Source organism: Corythoichthys intestinalis, chromosome 15, assembly GCF_030265065.1.
Source record: "Corythoichthys intestinalis isolate RoL2023-P3 chromosome 15, ASM3026506v1, whole genome shotgun sequence".
Lineage (NCBI taxonomy): Eukaryota > Metazoa > Chordata > Actinopteri > Syngnathiformes > Syngnathidae > Corythoichthys > Corythoichthys intestinalis.
In genome coordinates, this window is record NC_080409.1 from 47,273,427 (window position 1) to 47,295,703 (window position 22,277).

At 39.5% G+C, this 22,277-nt stretch overlaps 1 protein-coding gene across 1 annotated transcript; it reads right to left on the reverse strand.

Annotated features, from left to right (window-relative positions):
- Positions 1-260: 260 nt before the first annotated feature.
- Positions 261-13,934, reverse strand: LOC130930713 (serine/threonine-protein phosphatase 2A 56 kDa regulatory subunit delta isoform-like). Its single transcript, XM_057858757.1, has 5 exons — positions 13,857-13,934; positions 12,853-13,070; positions 12,708-12,773; positions 9,415-9,565; positions 261-289 (listed from the first exon to the last, which is right to left on the reverse strand). Exons 2-5 carry the CDS (start codon positions 12,877-12,879, stop codon positions 261-263), a joined length of 273 nt encoding a protein of 90 aa, XP_057714740.1. The 5' UTR covers positions 12,880-13,070; positions 13,857-13,934.
- Positions 13,935-22,277: the final 8,343 nt, after the last annotated feature.

Sequence of the window (22,277 nt, forward strand, 5' to 3'; positions counted from 1 at the left end):
AATTTGTCATCTGGATCGAGTGTCCTCCATGTCTTGTACATCCAAGTCACGTTTAGCTACGTAAGGGTGGTCCATATTAAGTGCTCGGCGCGCATCAGCTGGCCACTGCATCGCTGCATCGGACGTGTCTGGATCAGTTTGAGTTGCAGCATCACTCATATTAGGTGAATACTGAACAGACACACCTACTGCCTGATGAACTGACAGTAGAGGGGAATTATTAGCTTCCTCTGTGACTAGCAGTACGCCAGAAAGTTCGGCTACCGCTGTAGCGACAGGAGCAGCTTGCCTGCGTAAGAGAGCGTCCAGCAGTTTCTTGTCTTTGGCGCTTTATTGCGCGCATTTTACTTGCCTTCCGAGTGCGTTGAGGCTTCTTGTGAGGGAAAATAGTTGGAACAGCAATTGATTTTAGTATCCACTTGTATTCAGCCGCTCCGTTGTCGTTGACTAAAAGCCTCGAACGAGGAAGGAGAAAAAAGGCGAGAACAAATCCTTGGGTCTTTGGGAAGTTTTGTCGTTCTACAGGCATTTTCACAAACCTTTCTCCTGTTCTTGTCAATAGGAAATCTGTGGAGAGTCACATCACTCCCCTTGTTTCCATTTGACTGGAAATTGCATCCAAAAGCAGCGCATCGTAGCATTTTACTTAGCGAGTTTAGGCAGCCATACACAATTGGAAACGGCCCATTTACGTCATCACACCGAGCCCGCAAAACATGGCGCCAACTATTGGTCAAAATATGTACTAAATGTTCAATTACTTTACATTCAAGTGAGTATGCAGTCATTTAGTAATGGGGGGAAAAAATCAAAAAACATGATATAAGTACAGTATCTTCATCAGCTTATGCCACATAGCTGGGTATATCGAAATTGGTATCAAAAGCCAAAAAAACTGGTAACGGTGCAACACTAATTAAGACACATTGGAACATTCGAAAGTATATGAAGAAATTCCCAATATGTCTCCTTGAAACACATCTTCTCCATTTTGGAAACAAGGACTTTATATGGCTCAGAAACATTTACAGACAGAAATAATTAGTCTTTTACTAGTGTAACATGAGGGATTCCTGTCATACCACTGACTCATACTTCTGCACAATAAACGTCTCGCTAATTAGAAAATGAAACCAAATGCCCTAATTGTGATAACCAGCTAACAAGAAACCGGTGAGTCTAATGACATTTAGACTAAGGACTAAATGGAAATTACTGCGATGTTGATGCACTCAATAATAGAGATCGACCGATATGGGTTTTTCAGGACTGATCCCGATGAAGTTTTATGTCATTGAAGCGAATAGAAAATGTTACTTTTCACATTTCATGACAATAATGCCTATTGTTTACAAAATATTGTCAAAAAGTCCAATTTTTGGAATGTAAATTACTCCGTGCTCAATTGCTGAATCTCGATGTGCAAAATTTCTAATTAAAGCTATGATGTTAAATTTTTATGATTAGTTGTCAAAACTTTACAAAGATTTATAGTTTTATCAGTAATCAAGCAGTGTGTGTGATTTTCCATATTTGCCATTTAAGATTCTTCAACTTTAGCTGGTTATGACACTTTAAAAAATGTAAACATTTTGGGAAAAAAGTTGATAACATCAAAAGATGTGCAACAAGGTATGTTCGAACTGTTTTTTTTTTTTTTTTAGTTTAAATACTCATAGAAAAATCAACCTCTAAGTTTCACAAAATTGCTCGGCGTGTAAAGAGTTGATTTTTGTCATATCGGCCGTTCGGATTTAAAAAAAAAAAAAAAAAAAAAAAAAAAAAAAAAAAAAAAGGAAAAAAAATACCAATATGTCAAATTTTCAAATATTGGTGTCGATAATCGGCTCGGCTGATAATCTGTCTATCTCTAGTAAACACGCACAGCACCTGGAATAGCCACAATAATAAATATTTTTTTTCCATAATAAAATAGCTCAGGGTTCACTAAATCCGGACCTCTGTGCCACTTTTCCTGTCGTGTTTTCCACATCTCTCTCCCCTAACACACCTGAATCAAATGATTATGTCATCAGCAACCTCTCCAGAAGCCTCATAATGATCCTGATTATTTTGATTCGGGTGTGTTGGAGGAGGGAGACATGGAAAACACGACAGGAAAAGTGGCACTGAGCTGATATGTAAGGTTGGGCATCGATGGGATCCGGGACTAACACTTCGATGCTCCCAGAACTGTTTGAATTTTTACATTTTGATTCAATGTTTTGGTGCCCTGACCGCCGATAGGAAAAAACAAACAGCTGCTGAACACCACGAAGAAGAAGCCACATGAAGCGTGTTTATGGATTGCAACTTGATTTCAACCATGGACATGGTGCAGTGGCGCTCAAAAGTTTGCCTCAACTTCACAAAAATAACTACCCAGTCTGCTCAGTGCAGCATTTGCAACACAGCTATATCATAAAAAGGTGCCTGTACGACCAATATGATTTAACACCTCCGGCTTCATGGAATACGAGTGCCGAGTGCCAAGTGCATAGCTGAGTGCCGCGTATTTGACATGCTGCGCCGGTCCTCTAACCAGTCAGAACCAGGTAATGAAATCAATAAATTTGACTGTCTTCTGCTGCCCCTGCGACCTGACCCCGGATTAAGCGGTAGATGATGGATGGATGGAAAAGTGCGAGAATAAGTCGTATTATTACATCGGGCTAATGTAGCTATAAAAGCAGCTACGTACTTTACGTAGCGCGTTGCTGCCTCCTTTAAAACCAACAGTATTAAAAGCATCTTTTGTTTTAGAATCTGTAGTGTTGCTTGTTTAGAAAGAAGAAGCCATATGAAGCATTCGATTACTTTTTTAATGAACTCGTAGCATTGAGCGCATGCAGACATCACATAGCATCCTAGCCAGACTCTCTCGTCTCTTCTTCTACACATTATACGAATACGTCCACACTCGTGCAGCACCACTCACTGACCTTACTGGTATTGTCACAACATAAACATTGCATGTGTCTGTAAAGACAACAGAATCGGTTTTACAAAGAAGGAAACCTTATTATTTTTGCCTCATCTACATCAAATTATAATCAATAGAAGAATTTATTCTAAAGCTTAATCGTAGCTCCCAGCTAAGGTACATGCATGTAAAGTGCGTAGCAGCTAACAGCTACCTTACCCCCACGTAATATTTGCGACTTACTCTCGCTTTGTCATATTTATGCGTTTAAGCTTCATATACACCCAGTGAACGTGTGTTCACCACTGCAGGAGACACTATCCAAACACTCACGCTTACTGCCTGAGACGGCTGATATGATCATTTTCCTCAATAAAAACAGTTTCTGATTTTAAATTGTACTCACTGCTAATCAAGATTAGGTTTTAAAAGTTATTTCTTTTGTTTGTTTCTTTCATATTCTGCACCAAGTTTGCCCATTACTGGGAGCTCAATAACATGTAAAAATGCCTGCAGCACTCTAAAACATAGCCGAAAGAATATCTGTAAATGTTTTCTCCATTAGCTTTTGAAAAATAAAAATCTTTGTGAAAGTAACTCTTGTGGAAAGAAACTTCTTCACATTCAAGTTCAAAGACTGATATTTACAGTGGGGCAAATAAGCATTTAGTCAACCACCAATTGTGCAAGTTCTCCTACTTGAAAAGATTAGAGAGGCCTGTAATTGTCAACATGGGTAAACCTCAACCGTGAGAGACAGAATGTGGGGGAAAAAAAACAGAAAATCACATTCTTTGATTTTTAAAGAATGTATTTCCAAATTAGAGTGGAAAACAAGTATTTGGTCTCCAACAAACAAGCGAGATTTCTGTCAAAGAGGTCTAACTTCTTCTTACGAGGTCTAACAAGGCTCCACTCGTTACCTGTATTAATGGCACCTGTTTTAATTCATTATCGGTATAAAAGACACCTTTCCACAAACTCAGTCAGTCACACTCCAAACTCCACTATGGCCAAGACCAAAGAGCTGTCAAAGGACACCAGAGACAAAATTGTAGATCTGCACCAGGCTGGGAAGACTGAATCTGCAATAGGTAAAACGCTTGGTGTAAAGAAATCAACTGTGGGAGCAATTATTAGAAAATGGAAGACATACAAGACCACTGATAATCTCGCTCGATCTGGGGCTCCATGCAAGATCTCACCCCGTGGCGTCAAAATGATAACAAGAACGGTGATCAAAAATCCCAGAACCACACGTGGGGACCAAGTGAATGACCTACAGAGAGCTGGGACCACAGTAACAAAGGCTACTATCAGTAACACAATGCGCCGCCAGGGACTCAAATCCTGCACTGCCAGACGTGTCCCCCTGCTGAAGGAAGTACACGTCCAGGCCCGTCTGCGGTTCGCTAGAGAGCATTTGGATGATCCAGAATAGGACTGGGAGAATGTGTTATGGTCAGATGAAACCAAAATAGAACTTTTTGGTAGAAACACAGGTTCTCGTGTTTGGAGGAGAAAGAATACTGAATTGCGTCCGAAGAACACCATACACACTGTGAAGTATGGGGGTGGAAACATCATGCTTTGGGGTTGTTTTTCTGCAAAGGGACCAGGAAGACTGATCTGTGTAAAGGAAAGAATGAATGGGGCCACATATCGAGAGATTTTGAGTGGAAATCTCCTTCCATCAGCAAGGGCATTGAAGATGAGACGTGGCTGGGTCTTTCAGCATGACAACGATCCCAAACACACAGCCAGGGCAACAAAGGAGTGGCTTCGTAAGAAGCATTTCAATGTCTTGGAGTGGCCTAACCAGTCTCCAGATCTCAACCCCATAGAAAATCTGTGGAGGGAGTTGAAAGTCCGTGTTGCCCAACGACAGCCCCAAAACATCACTGCTCTAAAGGAGATTTGCATGGAGGAATGGGCCAAAATACAAGCAACAGTGTGTAAAAAGCTTGTGAAGACTTACAGAAAACGTTTGGCCTCCGTTATTGCCAACAAAGGGTACATAACAAAGTATTGAGATGAACTTTTGGTATTGCCCAAATACTTATTTTACACCATGATTTGCAAATAAATTCATTAAAAAAATCAAACAATGTGATTTTCTGTGGGTTTTTTTCACATTCTTACTCTCATGGTTGAGGTTTACCCATGTTGACAATTACAGGCCTCTCTAATCTTTTCAAGTGTACTCTCATGGTTGAGGTTTACCCATGTTGACAATTACAGGCCTCTCTAATATTTTCAAGTGGGAGAACTTGCACAATTAGTGGTTGACTAAATACTTATTTGCCCCACTGCATGTACAGCACATGTTAAAAAGAGCCCGAAAGTTCATATAATTTAAAAAAATAACAGAGAAGTTAAGAAATGAATATAAACTATGCAATTTTTTTACTCTGCCCATTAAAAGAACCGGAATCGGAATCAGAACAGTTCAAATTCTAACGATGCTCAACCATATTCATAAGCATTATTGTCTCCAGTGCAACAACAAGAGAATTAAAAGTTCCCGATCAACAGACTTAACTCCATCTTTGACTGCAGATCCCACATGTTACAGATAACACTTGTAACTGCATTCAAGTCGTCTCTCATGAATGTGCTATTTTTCCATACCATGGATTCAGGGCAGGGGTCTTCCCCCTTTTTACTGAGAGTGGGAGTGCTTTTATAGCTAAACACTGAGTTATTTGTCAACTTGTTTATCTTTCTCACGAGACTGTTAAGCACACTGACCATTAACACTTTTACTCTCACTCATAAATTCAAAGAAAATTAATGTCTAAGATTTAGAAATCACAAATAAAACATGTATTCGTTCATCTGAGGTACAAAAACAAAAGATAGAGGAGTATAAGTTTACAGGAAACCACTTAGACCACATCCTGCGTGTAATGCCGTGTGTAAACAAAGAAGCCATGAAAAATAGATGTCGCTTGTCAAACCTCAACCTCATTGTCTTGTCTTGGAATTGGCACCAACACGATAAGCACAAGTGGAGGGAATCAATACGGTGGATTATAACACTGGCGTGCTTGCTGACTAGTGTCAATATTTCAATCACAAAGTGCTTCTTGCGCAGTCATCCATGCTCCTTTTAGATTGGACAGACTCCCACCTATGTCTTCCACTTACAAAAAACCCGACTCGGCCATATCTTGTGAGTTGTCCAGGTACGTCTTGAGATGCAGCTGACCGCACAACATTTGCATCACAAATAAAGCCAGTGGCAAGCAGCCTATCAATAATGTAGGGTGACCTCAAGGTTAAAAAGGTGGTTATGTGGATCCACCTGATCTATGAATTGTTAATATGATTGCCTTTGTTGTTGTTGTTGTAGGACAAACATGCACACAAAAAAAAAGAAGGAAAAGAAAACATCAGTAAAAGACTGCTGAAGAGAATGAAGTATTTGAAACATGAGATGAGAAGAATTCACGTGAACATCTAATGAGAGTCAACTGAGAAGAAAATAAACAATAAATCCAGACAACCACATCAAATACCATTGGAAATCCTCCTTCATGACAGCACAAATAAATCCTTGTGGAAAAGAATTACTGCTCACTTGCACTACTAAGCGAGGTTTGAGAGCTCTGCTAAAACAGATTTTCAACATAACACACAGGCTCGCAACAGGTGATTCAGTTTTGGGAAACTTTCTGCTTCCAATAGGACCTTTACATTGTCTGATGCTCGGGCCCTCTAAATACATGTTGTAAAGTGAGTACTCACAAAGTCGATCCAATATATATTATATATATATATATATATATTATATATATATATATATATACACACATATATATATATACACATATATACATATATATACATACATATATATACATAGATATATATACATATATAATATATATATCTTATCTTATAACTTATATATATATATATATATATATATATATATAAGAAAACTTGTTGGTATCTGCACAAGACCTGAGACTGGGACGGAGATTTATCTTCCAACAGGACAATGATCCAAAACATAAAGCCAAATCTACAATGGAATGGTTCAAAAATAAACGTATCCAGGTGTTAGAATGGCCAAGTCAAAGTCCAGACCTGAATCCAATCGAGAATCTGTGGAAAGAGCTGAAGACTGCTGTTCACAAACACTCTCCATCCAACCTCACTGAGCTCGAGCTGTTTTGCAAGGAAGAATGGGCAAGAATGTCAGTCTCTTGATGTGCAAAACTGATAGAAACATACCCCAAGCGACTTTCAGCTGTAAATGGAGCAAAAGGTGGCGCTACAAAGTATTAACGTGTAGTAACTACAAAAATATGTAATCAGATTAATATAAATTGTGGTTTCACAATCAACAAAATTCATCCTTAGGTTCATTTTGTTATCAATTGTTTAATTAAAAGGGAAAAGTAAGTGGAACTTTTGACACCGGAAATGCTGCCGTCTGGCCTCGTCTTAGATGTGGACTTCCGCCCATACTGAATTTGGACAGCACGTGAGCAACATCGTGTCCTCGTTCCTCATGCACTTTTGTCTGTTCCACAGGTCAGTATTCACCAATGTTGACTAATTTTGAGTCAAATGTAATTTTATTGTGTTGATTGTATGTTAAGAGCAAGTATGATGGTCATTTAAGAAGTTTAATTGACAAAAGAAAGTGAAAAGAAACTGCGTTCTCATGGCGAAGTGATAGCAACGGCTATTTTGCCCTCTGCTGTAGAATTGTAGATTGCGATATAGATTGCGTCATACAAAACTTGTAGTCATTACTCTCCCACCTTTGTTTAATAAATGTATATAGCGGACATGTTGTTTAGTAAAGGTATTTAGCGAACTTTCTGTACATTATCTGTATTGTTTAAGGACGTGTAAAATGATTATTTGTTGATGTGAAAAGAAAAGACTGACAATGAAACCGTTATATTCGTCCGCGCGCGTCCCCTTGTGGCGAAAGTATGTCGTACAGCTGAAAAGAACAACAGATGTCAGTTGTATCCATCACAGTAAAGCAAGACTGTTATTGGTTGGAAGAATATGTATTCCTGTAACTGCAAATATTATTTTGAATAGATTTTCGTTTTATTGAGCATGAAGACATTTAATTTAAGCGGATGTGAATGTGATGTTTGAGTCATTATGTTGAAATTAAAAAGACTGAATTTGGACAGCACGTGAGCAACATCGTGTCCTCGTTCCTCATGCACTTTTGTCTGTTCCACAGACTATTGTATTTGTTGTCTGGTACCATTTTTGGGACCCGAAACAAATTCTGGGGGCTCGTCCGGGGGTGGGGGGTGGGGGAGTGTAACGAGTACACAGAAAGTGTATCCGTTGTAGCACGTGGAAACCTCCCCGCCGATTCCTTCATGCAAGGACGCTAACGGCTGCGCCGTTGGCTAGAGCTTTATTGGCGCAGTGGTTACCGAACTTGCCTGCCGACTAGAATTCGTCGCGGCGCGCGGGTTCGCGTCCCAGCCTAGTCAGAGGTGGGAGCGGAATGCGGGGCGGCACAGAACAGACTCGGGTTACAAATGGGGGCTCGTCCGGGATCGGCAGCGAAGGTTTCGGGGGGAGAGTGTAACGGGTACACAGAAAGTGTATCCGTTGTAGCACGTGGAAACTTCCCCGCCGATTCCTTCATGTAAGGAGCAAGGGGACGGAATAATATTGCACGCCCCACTTTTCAGTTTTTTATTTGTTAAAAAAGTTTAAATTATCCAATAAATTTTGTTCCACTTCACGATTGTGTCCCACTTGTTGCTGATTCTTGACAAAAAACTAAAATTTTATATCTTTATGTTTGAAGCCTGAAATGTGGCGAAAGGTTGCAAGGTTCAAGGGAGCCGAATACTTTTGCAAGGCACTGTATGTAAACGATTTGCTCCGAAAAATGTAAATACGTTAGCATTTGTAGCATTTAAGCTAGTGGACGTTTGTTAGGCAAATTAGGCTAATTTAATCAACTAAATTTACATATTGATCAGACTAGATAGACGTTTGAACACCAGTTGTTTTGTGTCAAGTGTTTGATTGTTAAAATGCGTGCCTTGTTTGCTGTCTGTAAAGCTGAACAATTTCACGTTTAGTGAGGACAGAACACTTCAGATTAATAAAGTAAAGTTAAAAAAAAATAACATACTGTGAGGTACAGTAACATACTGTTTATGTGACTGGGGGGGGGGGGGGACATCTGGAGACAAAATGGCGGACGAGACTCCCGCGTTGCAAAGTGGAAATTGCGTACATCTTAACCAGAGGACTTCCTGTATGTACTTTAAATTGTAATATTTCAGCTTTAGGAATATAACTTCCAACTAATTTTTGGTAAATATTTAGGCATTACGGCCTTGAATTTTAATGTTGAATATAATAGTGGTACTTGCAAAGCCAGTTAGTTTTTTTTCGGTTGTACTTGAAGTAAAATGTTAGAGAACCACTGTGGTATACTGCAGGTGTCCATAATATAGTGAGTGAGTGCATCACCAGCATACCTGCGAGTGGGGCCAATCTGTGCAGCTCTCGGTTAGCGCTCAGGGCAAAACATGAAGAACTGAACCGCTTCTCCTTCCTCACAGCTGAGTGTGACCCCGGCTGCTTTATCCTCATCAGCTGAGTGGCAGGAGGTACTTTCTTATTGGAGGCCTACGGAAACAAGCAATCAGGGAGAAAGGGCACGAGGTAATTCAATGTTGAGAGGAAGACTGGAGGAGGCGTGGTGATGTGCTTAAGGGTCAAGTTCCGCTCCCAGTCAGATCAGGTGCTTCTCAGCATGGGGGAACCCGATCGCCGGTTGAGGTGTACTGTACACCATTCTGTCTCAGAGTTTTTGATGGACCGGGATAATAGAACGAGCCGACAGAGCTGTCAGTTAACGTCAAACTGTTGCTCAAGGAATTAGATCTCAACAACACTTGTTGTCATACATTGATACAGTAGATCCCTTTTCTAAAGCACTTGTCCTCATTGAGGTCAAGAAGGTGCTGGAACCTTCCCAGCTATTGACGTGTTGCCAACCAATCATTTCATTTCAATCATTCAATCAATCATTTGTCATTTTCAAAATATAAGAATCGGCAAAAAAATATCGGACATGCCTTTTTTTAAATACATATACAGTGATACCTCAGCTCACGAACATAATTGGTTCCCAGAAAGTGTGTGTAAGGCGAAAAGTTCGTCTTCCGAACATTTATTTCCCATAAGAAACCATTAAAATGAGAATAATCCGTTCCCAGGTCCCCATAAAACATAATTTTCTACTAAATAAGCCTTAAAACTACACAAAAATATACCTTATTTTATGTATAATAAATGTGCTATTGTATTATAATTAAAGAAATAAACTGTACTGTATAATAATGTCGTTTTATTTACCTTTGTGATGGTAGTTGATGGCTTGATGGAATGGAGTGGGAGTGGGAGGAGGAGGGAGGGAGGGAGTTACTGTTTGGAAGGAGAGTGTTACCGGCAAAGTGCGCAGTTAGCGTAGACTCCACTGCTGTGCCCCCCACATGCTTTTGGTTGTTAATAAAAGCCATCCGACGCCTCTGGGTGTTTGTATGCACGCCGCCATCTTTCTGGAGAGGAAATCGGGCGAACCGAAGACAACCGACGACAACGAGCCAACGTGACTCGCCGGTCCACTTCTCACTACGGTGGGAAGCTGAAAGCACCGCCAATTACCAGTCGAGGGCGAATTGGTAACACGAATCACCTTCCATAAGGACTGTAGGTAACTCTTTTTCGGTCCCATTATAGCAAAAGTACACTCAATATGGTCCAAAATCTCTATCAAACACAAACCACGTCCGCACTCAACGAAAGTGAGGGGACGAACTGGGACGCCGTGAGCGTGCGTCAGCTTCTCGTGGCGCTTTTCGACCGCGTGAATTGGTTCGTCCGCCGAAAACTAGTTCGTCAGCAGAGACTATATGCTCGCGAATTTAATGTTCTTGAGGCGAAAAGTTCGTGACCTTAAGCGTTCGTGAGCCGAGGTATCACTGTATATATATTTTTTAATTAAATCGTTTTCTAATTGTATTTAACGTTACAAACATAATATGTTACACTTATCCAGAGTCTTTAGTTTAGGCTTAAGGTAGGGTTATCAAATTTATCCCGATAACGGCGATAATTAATTTTTTAAAAAATGTATCACGTTAAAATATTTAACGCAATTAATGAATGGCTGCGCTGCACGACCCACTCACGCATTGTCGCGCTCAATCTGTAATGGTGCCGTTTTACCTATATTGACAGCTAAAAGGCAGCGTAAAATGAGTAGAGTTAATTTTGGCAGCCTTTGGAGCCTTATTTTAATTGGCTAAAGCCTTACAATCCCTCTCCCTACGATTAGAAATATCGTGGGAAGCAATATGGGGAAGCAAGGTAGAAATGGATCTTTTTCTTAACACCCTATGTTATTTCCCAACGCAGAGAAGATATATCAATTGGTAGCACTAAGCACGGTCATGGTTGCACTTCCCATCATGCATTTGAGCATGGCTACAGTATCATTTACTGAAAGCTCAACAAATACACTAGATGGCAATATTTAGTCACAATATACAAAGTCACATTTATCCTTTAAGAATTACAAGTCTTTCTATCCGTGGATCCCTCTCACAGAAAGAATGTTAATGTAAATGCCATCTTGAGGATTTATTGTCATAATAAACAAACACAGTACTTATGTACTGTATGTTGAATGTATATATTCGTCCGAGTTTTATTCATTTTTTACTTAATGCATTGCCAAAATGTATATGATCGGGAAAAATTATCGGGAATGATTGGAATTGAATCGGGCGCAAAAAAAAAGCAATTGGATCGGAAAATATCGGGATCGGCAGATACTCAAACTAAAACGATCGGGATCGGATCGGGAGCAAAAAAACATGACCGGAACAACCCTAGTTATTATTACTTTTAATAGACAAATTTAATTTGCAATATAAACACATTACAGTATGATACATTGAACAAAATTGACCCCAAATTAAAAAAAATAAAAAAATAAAAAAGTTTTGATACAAATCTGGCCCATATTGGGTAACATGAGTGCCACATCCGGGCCGTACATTAATGCAGTGTCTGCTACTTTGGACCAGTTCTGGCCCAAAAATGGTTGTTGATCCGGCAAGTGACTCCCAACTGAGTTTGGGCCATTGTTTAAAAAGACAAAAATTACAAAATCTGGCCCAAATTTTTAGTACATCCGGCCAATGTCCCTCCAGTTATATTTTGCTATCTGGGTATATTGTGTATGCCTATTTAATATCCTGATTTAGTCAGCATTATGTTTTCATGATGATGAGGGACAGATTAGAATGCAGAGAGAGTATAAAGTCATAAGATCATGTTGTGATGTCACATGAGAAACTTTCTCAGGGACAAATAGTCATTGAACACACCATTGGGGGCGAAGGGTGTTATGAAAACAAACTAATTAAATATGGTGTGATAAACTGGAAATTACACAGAAATGTGTGTTTTTTTCCCTCATGTGAGTCTTCAGGATTATAAAATGCAATCTAATAATAACGTTGAACTTTAAATCACACAGTGAACAAACAAAGAAACGATTGACACTGTAACTATAGAAGAGCATATAACAAAAATTGACATCTTTAGATCATATATGTACTATGTGGTTGAGCCACCATAACCACAGTAGTGGTACTATACTGTATGAAGGGCTTTAATGATTTAGTGGTAATATGATATTTCTGTCCTGTTGCATACTGGAGAAAATGAAAAGAAAACACACGCACACAACACTTACATCTTCGTCACCTCCAGGCCCATTTTCATTAGCAGACTTTTTAGACTTTCCAGACTTAGTGACGTCCTAATTAGACAAAAGGCAACACGAGTAAAGAAAGTTGACAACTTTAAACTACATATAAAAAAAGAAACTGTCAACTTACCTTGTCTTTTTTGCTCTTCTGAGGCATAATGGAGGCTTGCGGTCTTATGGAGTGTCAGCAGGTCGCAGTTTTCCGACTGACACGCACTTGACGCACCAGTACGCACTGGCCTGTGTCTGTGTAGCGGCCCTGCGAGTGAATAATTACGCACCATGTGACTGATCCCGAGCTGGCTGCGGACAAAAGTGAGGAGGAACTGTCGTAGAAGTGAAGAAGAACTAAAAATAAATAAATAAAAGAAGAGGGGAAAAGAATAAAGATGGGGGGAGGGAAGTCAGTTGATCGTGCAGCGTGCAAAAACAGCTTGAATTTCATGTCTGGTTGCGCCATATAGGGACCATCTCAAGAGGGCAGTGTTGAATCAATTAACGTAGGCTTTGAACAACGTGGGCAAACCTAAACATAGAATTTTATGGCCACAGATGACAATTCTCCAGCAGGTCCGAGAACGAAAAGCGATATTTGGTATGTGGCAAAATGGATTTTGCCATGTGGCATTTTTTGGCATGTGGCAAAATAGATTTTGACATGTGGCATTTCTTTTTTGGTATGTGGCAAAATGGATTTTGGTATGTTGGAATAATTATAATAATTAGATTGGTATCCATGGCATTGACGTCCATATCCAGGGGCAGACTGGTAATCTGTAGCTTCTGGAGGATCACAGAACGGCTGGTGCTCTGGATGGCCGGCGGCCGCCATACATACATAACTGTTTTTATCCCCCCTATCCTCTATGATTATCTACAGTTCGCATCCAATCCGACAGGCGGCAGCAATGCGCCTGGCTGTTAACCCCCAATCTGATAGCACAGAGGTCACGGAACTGTCAGGGACGCGGGCAGGCAGGCAGGTTGTGTGGACCCAAATGCAGGGAAAACGAAAAAGGCAGCGAGGCAGGTGGCAGTGAACTCAAAAAAACGTTTTAATAATAACTAACAAAAATCACAAAGTACAAACAAAAAGACTATGGATCAAAAGGCAAGGTTCAAACCAAAACTTACTTAAACAGAGGGACTGGTACACGAGGGCGTTGACCGGACTTGAAATTGACGTTCGCATAGACAGACATTGACATAGACAATGACGCAACAAGGAGTGACAAGAAACTGGGTCATTATATACGCAGACAAGGGGTAACGAGACGAGGAACAGCTGGGTAACACAGGTGGATGTAGATTGCAGGATACACTGGGAGAACACACACGGGTGAGAGCAATGGGTAATCACAGGGACAAGTCACACTAGGAGAAACCAACACAAAACCTAACAGGAACTACGGATCTCGGTCCGGTTCCGGACCCCCAAGCCGTCTGGGCCAGATCTCAAGCTGTCCGGACTAATACACGTTGCAAAAACAAAAATCATTTTTTTCTGCGGGTTTACAGAGCGGAGGGTGGCAACAAACAAAAACCTTCGCGGTGACGTGCGTGAGCCAGCCAATGGGAGTGAAGCATTTGAAAGTTATTTTTAGAACAGCATGTCTTACACTCGCTTTCCAGACTCCGCGGAGTAACATCCAAAAACTGAGCCGAATGAAGTTGGAGAAAAGGCGAAAAGGTGCGGCAAATGGCGTGCTCAAAACGACGCAAGGTTGATGCAGAAAACAGAGTGTTTAAGGAGGAGTAGATCAACACATTTTTGTTCATTTTACCTGGCGGCAGCACATGCCTCATCTGTTCAGAGACGGTGTTCTGCCAAAATCTGCTACATCGGTGAAACGTCCCACGTTAGTCGAATTTGACACCTAAAGTACTACCGTGCGCGCTAAACTTGTTTTGTTTGGATGCACACAGGCAGAACGTACTAAAAAATGCCTTAGGAAAATACTTAAATGCAGTTATACCAAATAAGGACGGTTTAAATACGCTACGTGACTAATGTGGTCAACTGCTTCAAAGCTAACACAAAAAAAAAACACAATGGTTAAAAGTATGAGAGGGTAACACATGCAAAAAGTTTTTTTCAGGCGATGAAAAGGTTCTAAAAAACTAAATAAAAACAAAAATAGTGAGTACTCGCCGCTTCTAACAGCGTGCTGAGCGTTGTGTAGACGTTTCGCCGCGTAGTAAGGAATGGCTGAACAACGGAAGCACTTGTAAAATGCAGCCATTTGAAAAGGCACTATGAAACGAAGCACGCAGCTTTTTCGCAAAGTTTCCCTATGAACTCTGCCATCTGGTCTCAAAAAATAACGGAATTAAGGGCTCAATATGATCGTTTTATTATTTATTACTAATTATTATTAAATATAATTTATTACTTACTATAAATTTATTTTTTTATATTTTATTTACATTTTTGAATGTTGTAATTATCAGCATGGCCACGTAAAGATACGTTTGTATTTTTTGGAAAAAAAGAATCATTAAAAATATTTCCGGACCCGAGATTGTTGTAATTTTTTTATTTCGGACCCAGAGGATTTTTAATTCATGAACCCTGCAGCAGAAGAACGAAGAAAGCACAGAGTAGCCTACTTGGGAAAGCCTTACTCCGTGTGGAAGCAAAATAGCGACGAGTGTGGATAAACACTATGGATGGTGGCAATGGCGCCACCAGGGGGTGGCCGCCACCCCTATAAATTTGTTGGCCACCCCACTGGCCACCCCGCTAGCCAGTATATCGTATCCCTGTTGGGAAGTACTTTTTATGTTTTGTTCATTCAGTAACAATTATTTTTGTGTCACATTAACATTATGTTAGGAAATACCCAGTTAAGATATGATTGCTTCTGTACTTGCTTTTATTTGTACCTGCCAGCACCTGCTTTTCCCCAGTAATTATTTTCTTTTGGTAATGTTAAGGTGGTTGCAGCTCAACGTTGTATTCGTAGGAAGAATTGACGGAGAATAAGTTGTCTTTTAGCCAAAACTCGGCGTATTTAATTTCCATTGACATTCGGATACATCCTCTCTCATTGCTGTCTTCACAGGCAATCCCACAAATCAAAGTCATCAAAGTCAAACACAAAGAAGTAATAAATGTAGCACTTTAGACAATTAAGTTCCATCCTGCAATCTTGTGGCGAAAAGATAATATGTCAATAATAACAAGCAATAGGAACATTGTTTCAACATCAACCGAGGACACATTTATGAATACAAAACATTTCCTCCACCATTTCTCTCAACAGTAAATGTACACTTTATGCCTAATATAGACATGACACAATAAAACAGAATTGTAGGGAACTCAAAATGTTGACTGGACAGTTATGGACTATGCACATTAAATCATTAGTAACATAAAATATTACACAATACACCAAAGTATATCAGTAGCAGTGTCCTTAAGTCTTTCTGATAGTTTTCCCCTGACCTTTTTGCTGCAATAATATGATGAAAACCTGAAATTATGGCTTTTAGTTTTGGCCACCCCAAGATTTTAAGTGGCCCCATCTGGCCACCCCTAAGAAAAATTTCTGGAGGCGCCACTGGATGGTGGTGGCAAAAAAAGAAAAGGGTGGCGCAGAGAAAGTTAAAGAGAAAAAAACTGAAGAAACTCGAGCGTGACGCATCGAAATGTCACATGTTTGCAAGCGGCAGTCTGGCTGCAACGGCCACGCCGGCTAGCAACAGCCCAGCCCCCGGCGATGGTGAGAGGGAGCGGCAGCCGCCCTCACGTGCAGCTGGTGCAGGAAGAGACGACAGACTAGGGAGAGAAAGGGTAATCATGAGCTGATGGATGTTTCCCAGAAAATCGCAGGGCAAGTAAGTAGGGATGTAGAGGGTTATTTGCTATGTATATTGGCAATTATTATCCACCAGGTAGCGACATTTTAAATGAAATAAATGGCAATTAAAGGGTTACTGACAGCTAGTCCATGTCCCCGTTTGCAATCGTGTCAAGTTACAGTATACTAGTCCTACTATCCCTCTCCTAAGAAAGAATATTTTAGCTGTAAAACAACGTATGCACACGTAGCAGCAATATTAATTCAGAAGAAATATCACAAAATATTAATAAAATGAATGGTTTCACTTTAAAGCTTAGGTAGTTAAATTGATATGATGTATATTTTTAATCATTTATATATCGTTTCGTTTTCTGGTCAATACTTTCCAATGAAGGTTATGTATACAGGATGCCCCCGGACTCCCCTAGAGGGTCTGTGTTTCCCTTCGTACAGCGATTCTTGTGGGCTGGGCTAAGTCAAAGTCCAGGGCTGCTTTTTAGTCCCAGTCCGCCCCTGTCCATATCCGTCTATGGTATGGCCTTACTTGGGTGCCGCTTGATTGTCAATGAGCTGTATCGCAAAATCAGTTTTTCACGTTTTTTTGCCATTTAAAATGAATGGAAAATTTGGAAGTGCATAACGTGCATGGCCCTAAAAAAACGCCATATACCAGAAAAAAAGCCACATAACCCCCCGAAAAATGCCACATACCAATAAAAATGACACATACCAAAAACCATTTTGTCACATACCAAAGTAAATGCCACATACCAAAATCCATTTTGCCATATACCAAAAATAAAATGCCACATGCCAAAATAAATGTTGCCGCATGGCAAAAAAAATGCCATATGGCAAAGTCAGTTTTGCCACATACCCCCCCAAAAAATGCAACATGGCAAAAGAAAAAAATGCCACATGCCAAAATCAATTTTGCCACATATAATATAGACTTTTTTCCTATGTGCCTACCCTACACCCCAAGCCCCCACCATTTTTTTTTTAAATGCATGAGCCGAACCTTCTTACATTGATTTTAAACGGTGACCACATGAAAAATTTTACTGCAATTGAGGGTGTAGTATTATTTATTTATTATTTATTCCGACACATAAATTGGTGTAAATAAGTATTTAGTCAACCACTAATTGTGCAAGTTCTCCAACTTGAAAATATTACAGAGGCTTGTAATTGTCAACATGGGTAAACCTCAACCATGAGAGTCAGAATGTGAAAAAAAAACAGAAAATCACATTGTTTGATTTTTAAAGAATTTATTTGCAAATCATGGTGGAAAATAAGTATTTGGTCAATACCAAAAGTTCATCTCAATATTTTGTTATGTACCCTTTGTTGGCAATAACGGAGGCCAAACGTTTTCTGTAACGCTTCACAAGCTTTTCACACACTGTTGCTGGTATTTTGGCCCATTCCTCCATGCAGATATCCTCTAGAGCAGTGATGTTTTGGGGCTGTCGTTGGGCAACACGGACTTTCAACTCCCTCCACAGATTTTCTATGGGGTGGAGATCTGGAGACTGGCTAGGCCACTCCAGGACCTTGAAATGTTTCTTACGACGCCACTCCTTTGTTGCACTGGCTGTGTGTTTGGGAATCATTGTCATGCTGAAAGACCCAGCCACGTCTCATCTTCAATGCCCTTGCTGAAGGAAGGAGATTTTCACTCAAAATCTCTCGATACTCCTTTAACCAGATCAATCGTCCTGCTCCCTTTGCAGAAAAACAGCCCCAAAGCATGATGCTTCCACCCCCATGCTTCACAGTGGGTATGGTGTTCTTCGGATGCAATTCAGTATTCTTTCCCCTCCAAACACGAGAACCTGTGTTTCTACCTAAAAGTTCTATTTTGGTTTCATCTGACCATACCACAGTCTCCCAGTCCTCTTCTGGATCATTCAAATGCTCTCCAGCGAACCTTAGACGGGCCTGGACGGGTACTTTCTTCAGCAGGGGGACACGTGCAGTGCAGGATTTGAGTCCCTGGTGGCGCATTGTGTTACTGATAGTCGCCTTTGTTACTGTGTTCCCAGCTCTCTGTAGGTCATTCACTAGGTCCCCCCGTGTGGTTCTGGGATTTTTGCTCGCCGTTCTTGTTATCATTTTGACGTCCAGGGCCGGCCCAGGCCATTTGGGGGTCCTAAGCAGAATAATGCCACGGGGCCCATATTTTTGGCACACCATTTCGTCACAGTGTACTGTGAAACCCATGCACGCAATCCAACCCATACGTCCATATTTTGTATATTAATCAGATTTTGTTGCACTGCATACTTCAAACTTCTCACCCCAAATGATTTTCAGTACTTACAGTAGATAGCGCCAAACCTTTTTCTAAAAGAGGGAAAAGAAAGAAGTTAAGGAAGAACTTTTATTTTTTTAAGCTTGAAATTAAGTATCAAAACTCACAAAAGTCAAATAAAGCAAACTGCAGTGAACAAAATAGAAAATAAATTAAACACTTGCCAGATTGGGGGCCCCCTAGTGGTCAGAGGCCCTAAGCAGCTGCATAGTCTGCGTATAGGCTGGGCCGGCCCTGTTGACGCCGCAGGGTGAGATCCTGCATGGAGCCCCAGATCGAGGGAGATTATCAGTGGTCTTGTATGTCTTCCATTTTCTAATAATTGCTCCCACAGTTGATTTCCATGATTCCACAGATTGATGTTCCACAATTTCATTGTACAACTGTACAATGACACAATAAGGGCTATTCTATTCTATTCTATTCTATTCTATTCTATTCTATTCTATTCTATTCTATTCTATTCTATACCACGCAAAAACACATACAACCCAATCTGTTACTTTGTTACATGTATAATAATAATAATTATTATTATTCCTATCATTCCTATTATTATATTATTATTCCTATTTTCATTCGTTTTTTTTTTTTTTTTTTTTTTTTTTTTGTTTTGATCTGTGTAATTGCTATTTGCATTAGTACCAGCAGTGCAGGTTTTCATGCTGTGGAACGAATTAATGGAATTATAATGGATTCTTATGGGCAATTGCTGCTCGACATACGACCATTTCGACTTACAAACAAGATCCTGGAACGTACTGCAATTGTGCACACCTTGTATGGAGAAAAAGCCTGAGCATGACAAATTTTGACCGAAACGGCTGTTTTGGGACAGGAAAAACAAAATAAGATCCACAGCACCTCCTGCTGTGAGTGACTTCCAGCGCCCGTGCTGTTAGTCATTTGTTTTAGAATTGTATACTAGTATATACTACTATAGTAGCATAAAGTTATCAGCTATGGATGATCATAGCTGATAGTAGTAGTAGTAGTAGATGAACATTTGCAGGTTTATTTTGGATAATATTTTATATATCATATTTTCAAATTTTTTTAGCTTACTTAGAGGGAATGTTCTTTTAGGATTTGTTTTGTTTTTTCCTGAATTTATATATATATATATTTTAAGTTCTAAATGACCAAATGTCAGTTTTCTACAGTAAAATCTATTGTGCTTTTATGAGGGGGAAAAAATGAAACTGCATTTTATTTCAATTCGAGCATCTATGAATGAGAATGGTTGACAACACATTATAAAAATTGTCTTCCCATTTTACTTATGATCCCTGGCATCTTCTTGTTTAAAGTTTCATATTTTGTTCATACCTCTGTATGATACATTATTTGTATATGATTGAATTGAAAAAAAACAAACAAACAAAAAAAAACCCATCATGATTAATTCCATTCCCTTTAAAATTTTTCCTGGTCAAGGCTGTCCACTTGCATTATACTAGAATGGCCATATGGGAGCAGTGTTGTAATGTCTGTCTCTTATCTATCAGCTTTACACTTTTTTGCCTAATTGTCTAATATTATGGATAAGAGTAAACAAATAATTTATAAAAATATATGCACCAAAAAATATGCCTTTCTGGAATTTACATATTGAGTTGAACAATGAAATCCCAAATGGGCAGTACAACATACAGCGCATCAGTCTTGGCTGTTATGGTTGTGCTGTTCTTGGAATCCATCTTTATCTCGCCTCACCGCCAGTTCATCGTCAACACAACGTTATTACTCGGCGATACGCTGTCTTTCATTTCCTGGCCCACCAACAAGAGAGCACTGTCCCACCGCCCCCAGAATGTGTCTATGCACATGTGTGTGGCAACAATGCAATATGCGCCGTCTTTCAATAAAAGGACGTAGCATTGCAGAGAATTGTTGTAATGGTGAGCCTCACTGATGTGAAGTCAGATTTGCTTCCTTTTAATAAATGAGGCCAATATTACATCACCCGCTCTTATTCATGCAACAAAAGCATTTTTGCAAGCATATACTATTCACCTTACACATTTCTTCATTAATAGCAATTTTCACTAGAGATGTCCAATCACGTCATTTTCAAAGTATCGGAATTGGCAAAAACTATCAGCCATGCCTTTTTAAAATTTATATATATTTTTTTTAATTAAATCGTTTTCTGATTGTATTTAACGTTACAGACATAATATGTTACACTCATCCAGAGTCTTTAGGCTTAAGGTAGGGTTATCCAATTTATCCCGATAACGGCGGTAATTAATTTTTTAAAAAATGTATCACGTTAAAATTAGGCCTGTCAAAATTATCGCGTTAACGGGCGGTAATTAATTTTTTAAATTAATCACGTTGAAATATTTGACGCAATTAACGCACAAATGCCCCGCTCAAACAGATTAAAATGACAGCAGAGTGAAATGTGTACTTGTGTTTTTCGGAGTTTTGGCGCCCTCTGGTGGTGCTTAGGTGCGACTGATTTTAAAGGCTTCAGCACCCATGAGCATTGTGTAAGTAATTATTGACATCAACAATGGCGGGCTACTAGTTTATTTTTTGATTGAAATTTTTACAAATTTTATTAAAACGAAAACATGCAGAGGGTTTTTAATATAAAATTTCTATAACTTATACTAACATTTATCTTTTAAGAACTACAAGTCTTTCTATCCATGGATGGCTTTAACAGAATGTTAATAATGGTAATGCATCTTGTTGATTTATTGTTATAATAAAGAAATACAGTACTTATGTACCGTATGTTGAATGGATATATCCATCTTGTGTCTTATCTTTCCATTCCAACAATAATTCACAGAAAAATATAGCATATTTTATAGATGGTTTGAATAGCGATTAATTGCGATTAATTACAATTAATTAATTTTTAAGCTGTAATTAACTCGATTAAAAATTTTAATCGTTTGACACCCCTAGTTAAAATATTTAATGCAATTAATGCATGCGCTGCGCGACCCACTCACGCATTGTCGCACTCAATCTGTAATGGCGCCATTTTACCTATATAGAGAGATAAAAGGCAGCACAAAATGAGTAGAGTGAATTTTGGCAGCCTTTGGAGCCGTTTTTTAATTGGCTAAAGCCTTACAATCCCTCTCCCTACGAATAGAAATATCATGGGAAGCAATGTGGGGAAGCAAGGTAGTTGATGGTTTTCTTAACACCTTATGTTATTTCCCAATGCAGAGAAGATATATCAATTGGTAGCACTACGCACAGTCATGGTTCCACTTCCCATCATGCATTAGGGCATGGCTACAGTATAATTTACTGAAAGCTCAACAAATACACTAGATGGCAATATTTAGTCACATTATACAAAGTCACAAGTCTTTCTATCCCTGGATCCCTCTCACTGAAAGAATGTTAATAATGTAAATGGCGTCTTGAGGATTTATTGTCATAATAAACAAATAC

Bases quoted from the DNA above. Each gene is read 5' to 3' on its own strand.
- LOC130930713 (XM_057858757.1), bottom strand. From the start codon at position 12,879: ATGCCTCAGAAGAGCAAAAAAGACAAG. The intron at 9,566-12,707 runs GTAAGTGTTGTG...TTGTTTCCGTAG, and splicing joins GGCCTGGAGGTGACGAAGAT to GCCTCCAATAAGAAAGTACC. The intron at 290-9,414 runs GTATGCTGGTGA...TCTCTTACGCAG, and splicing joins CAGATTGGCCCCACTCGCAG to GCAAGCTGCTCCTGTCGCTA.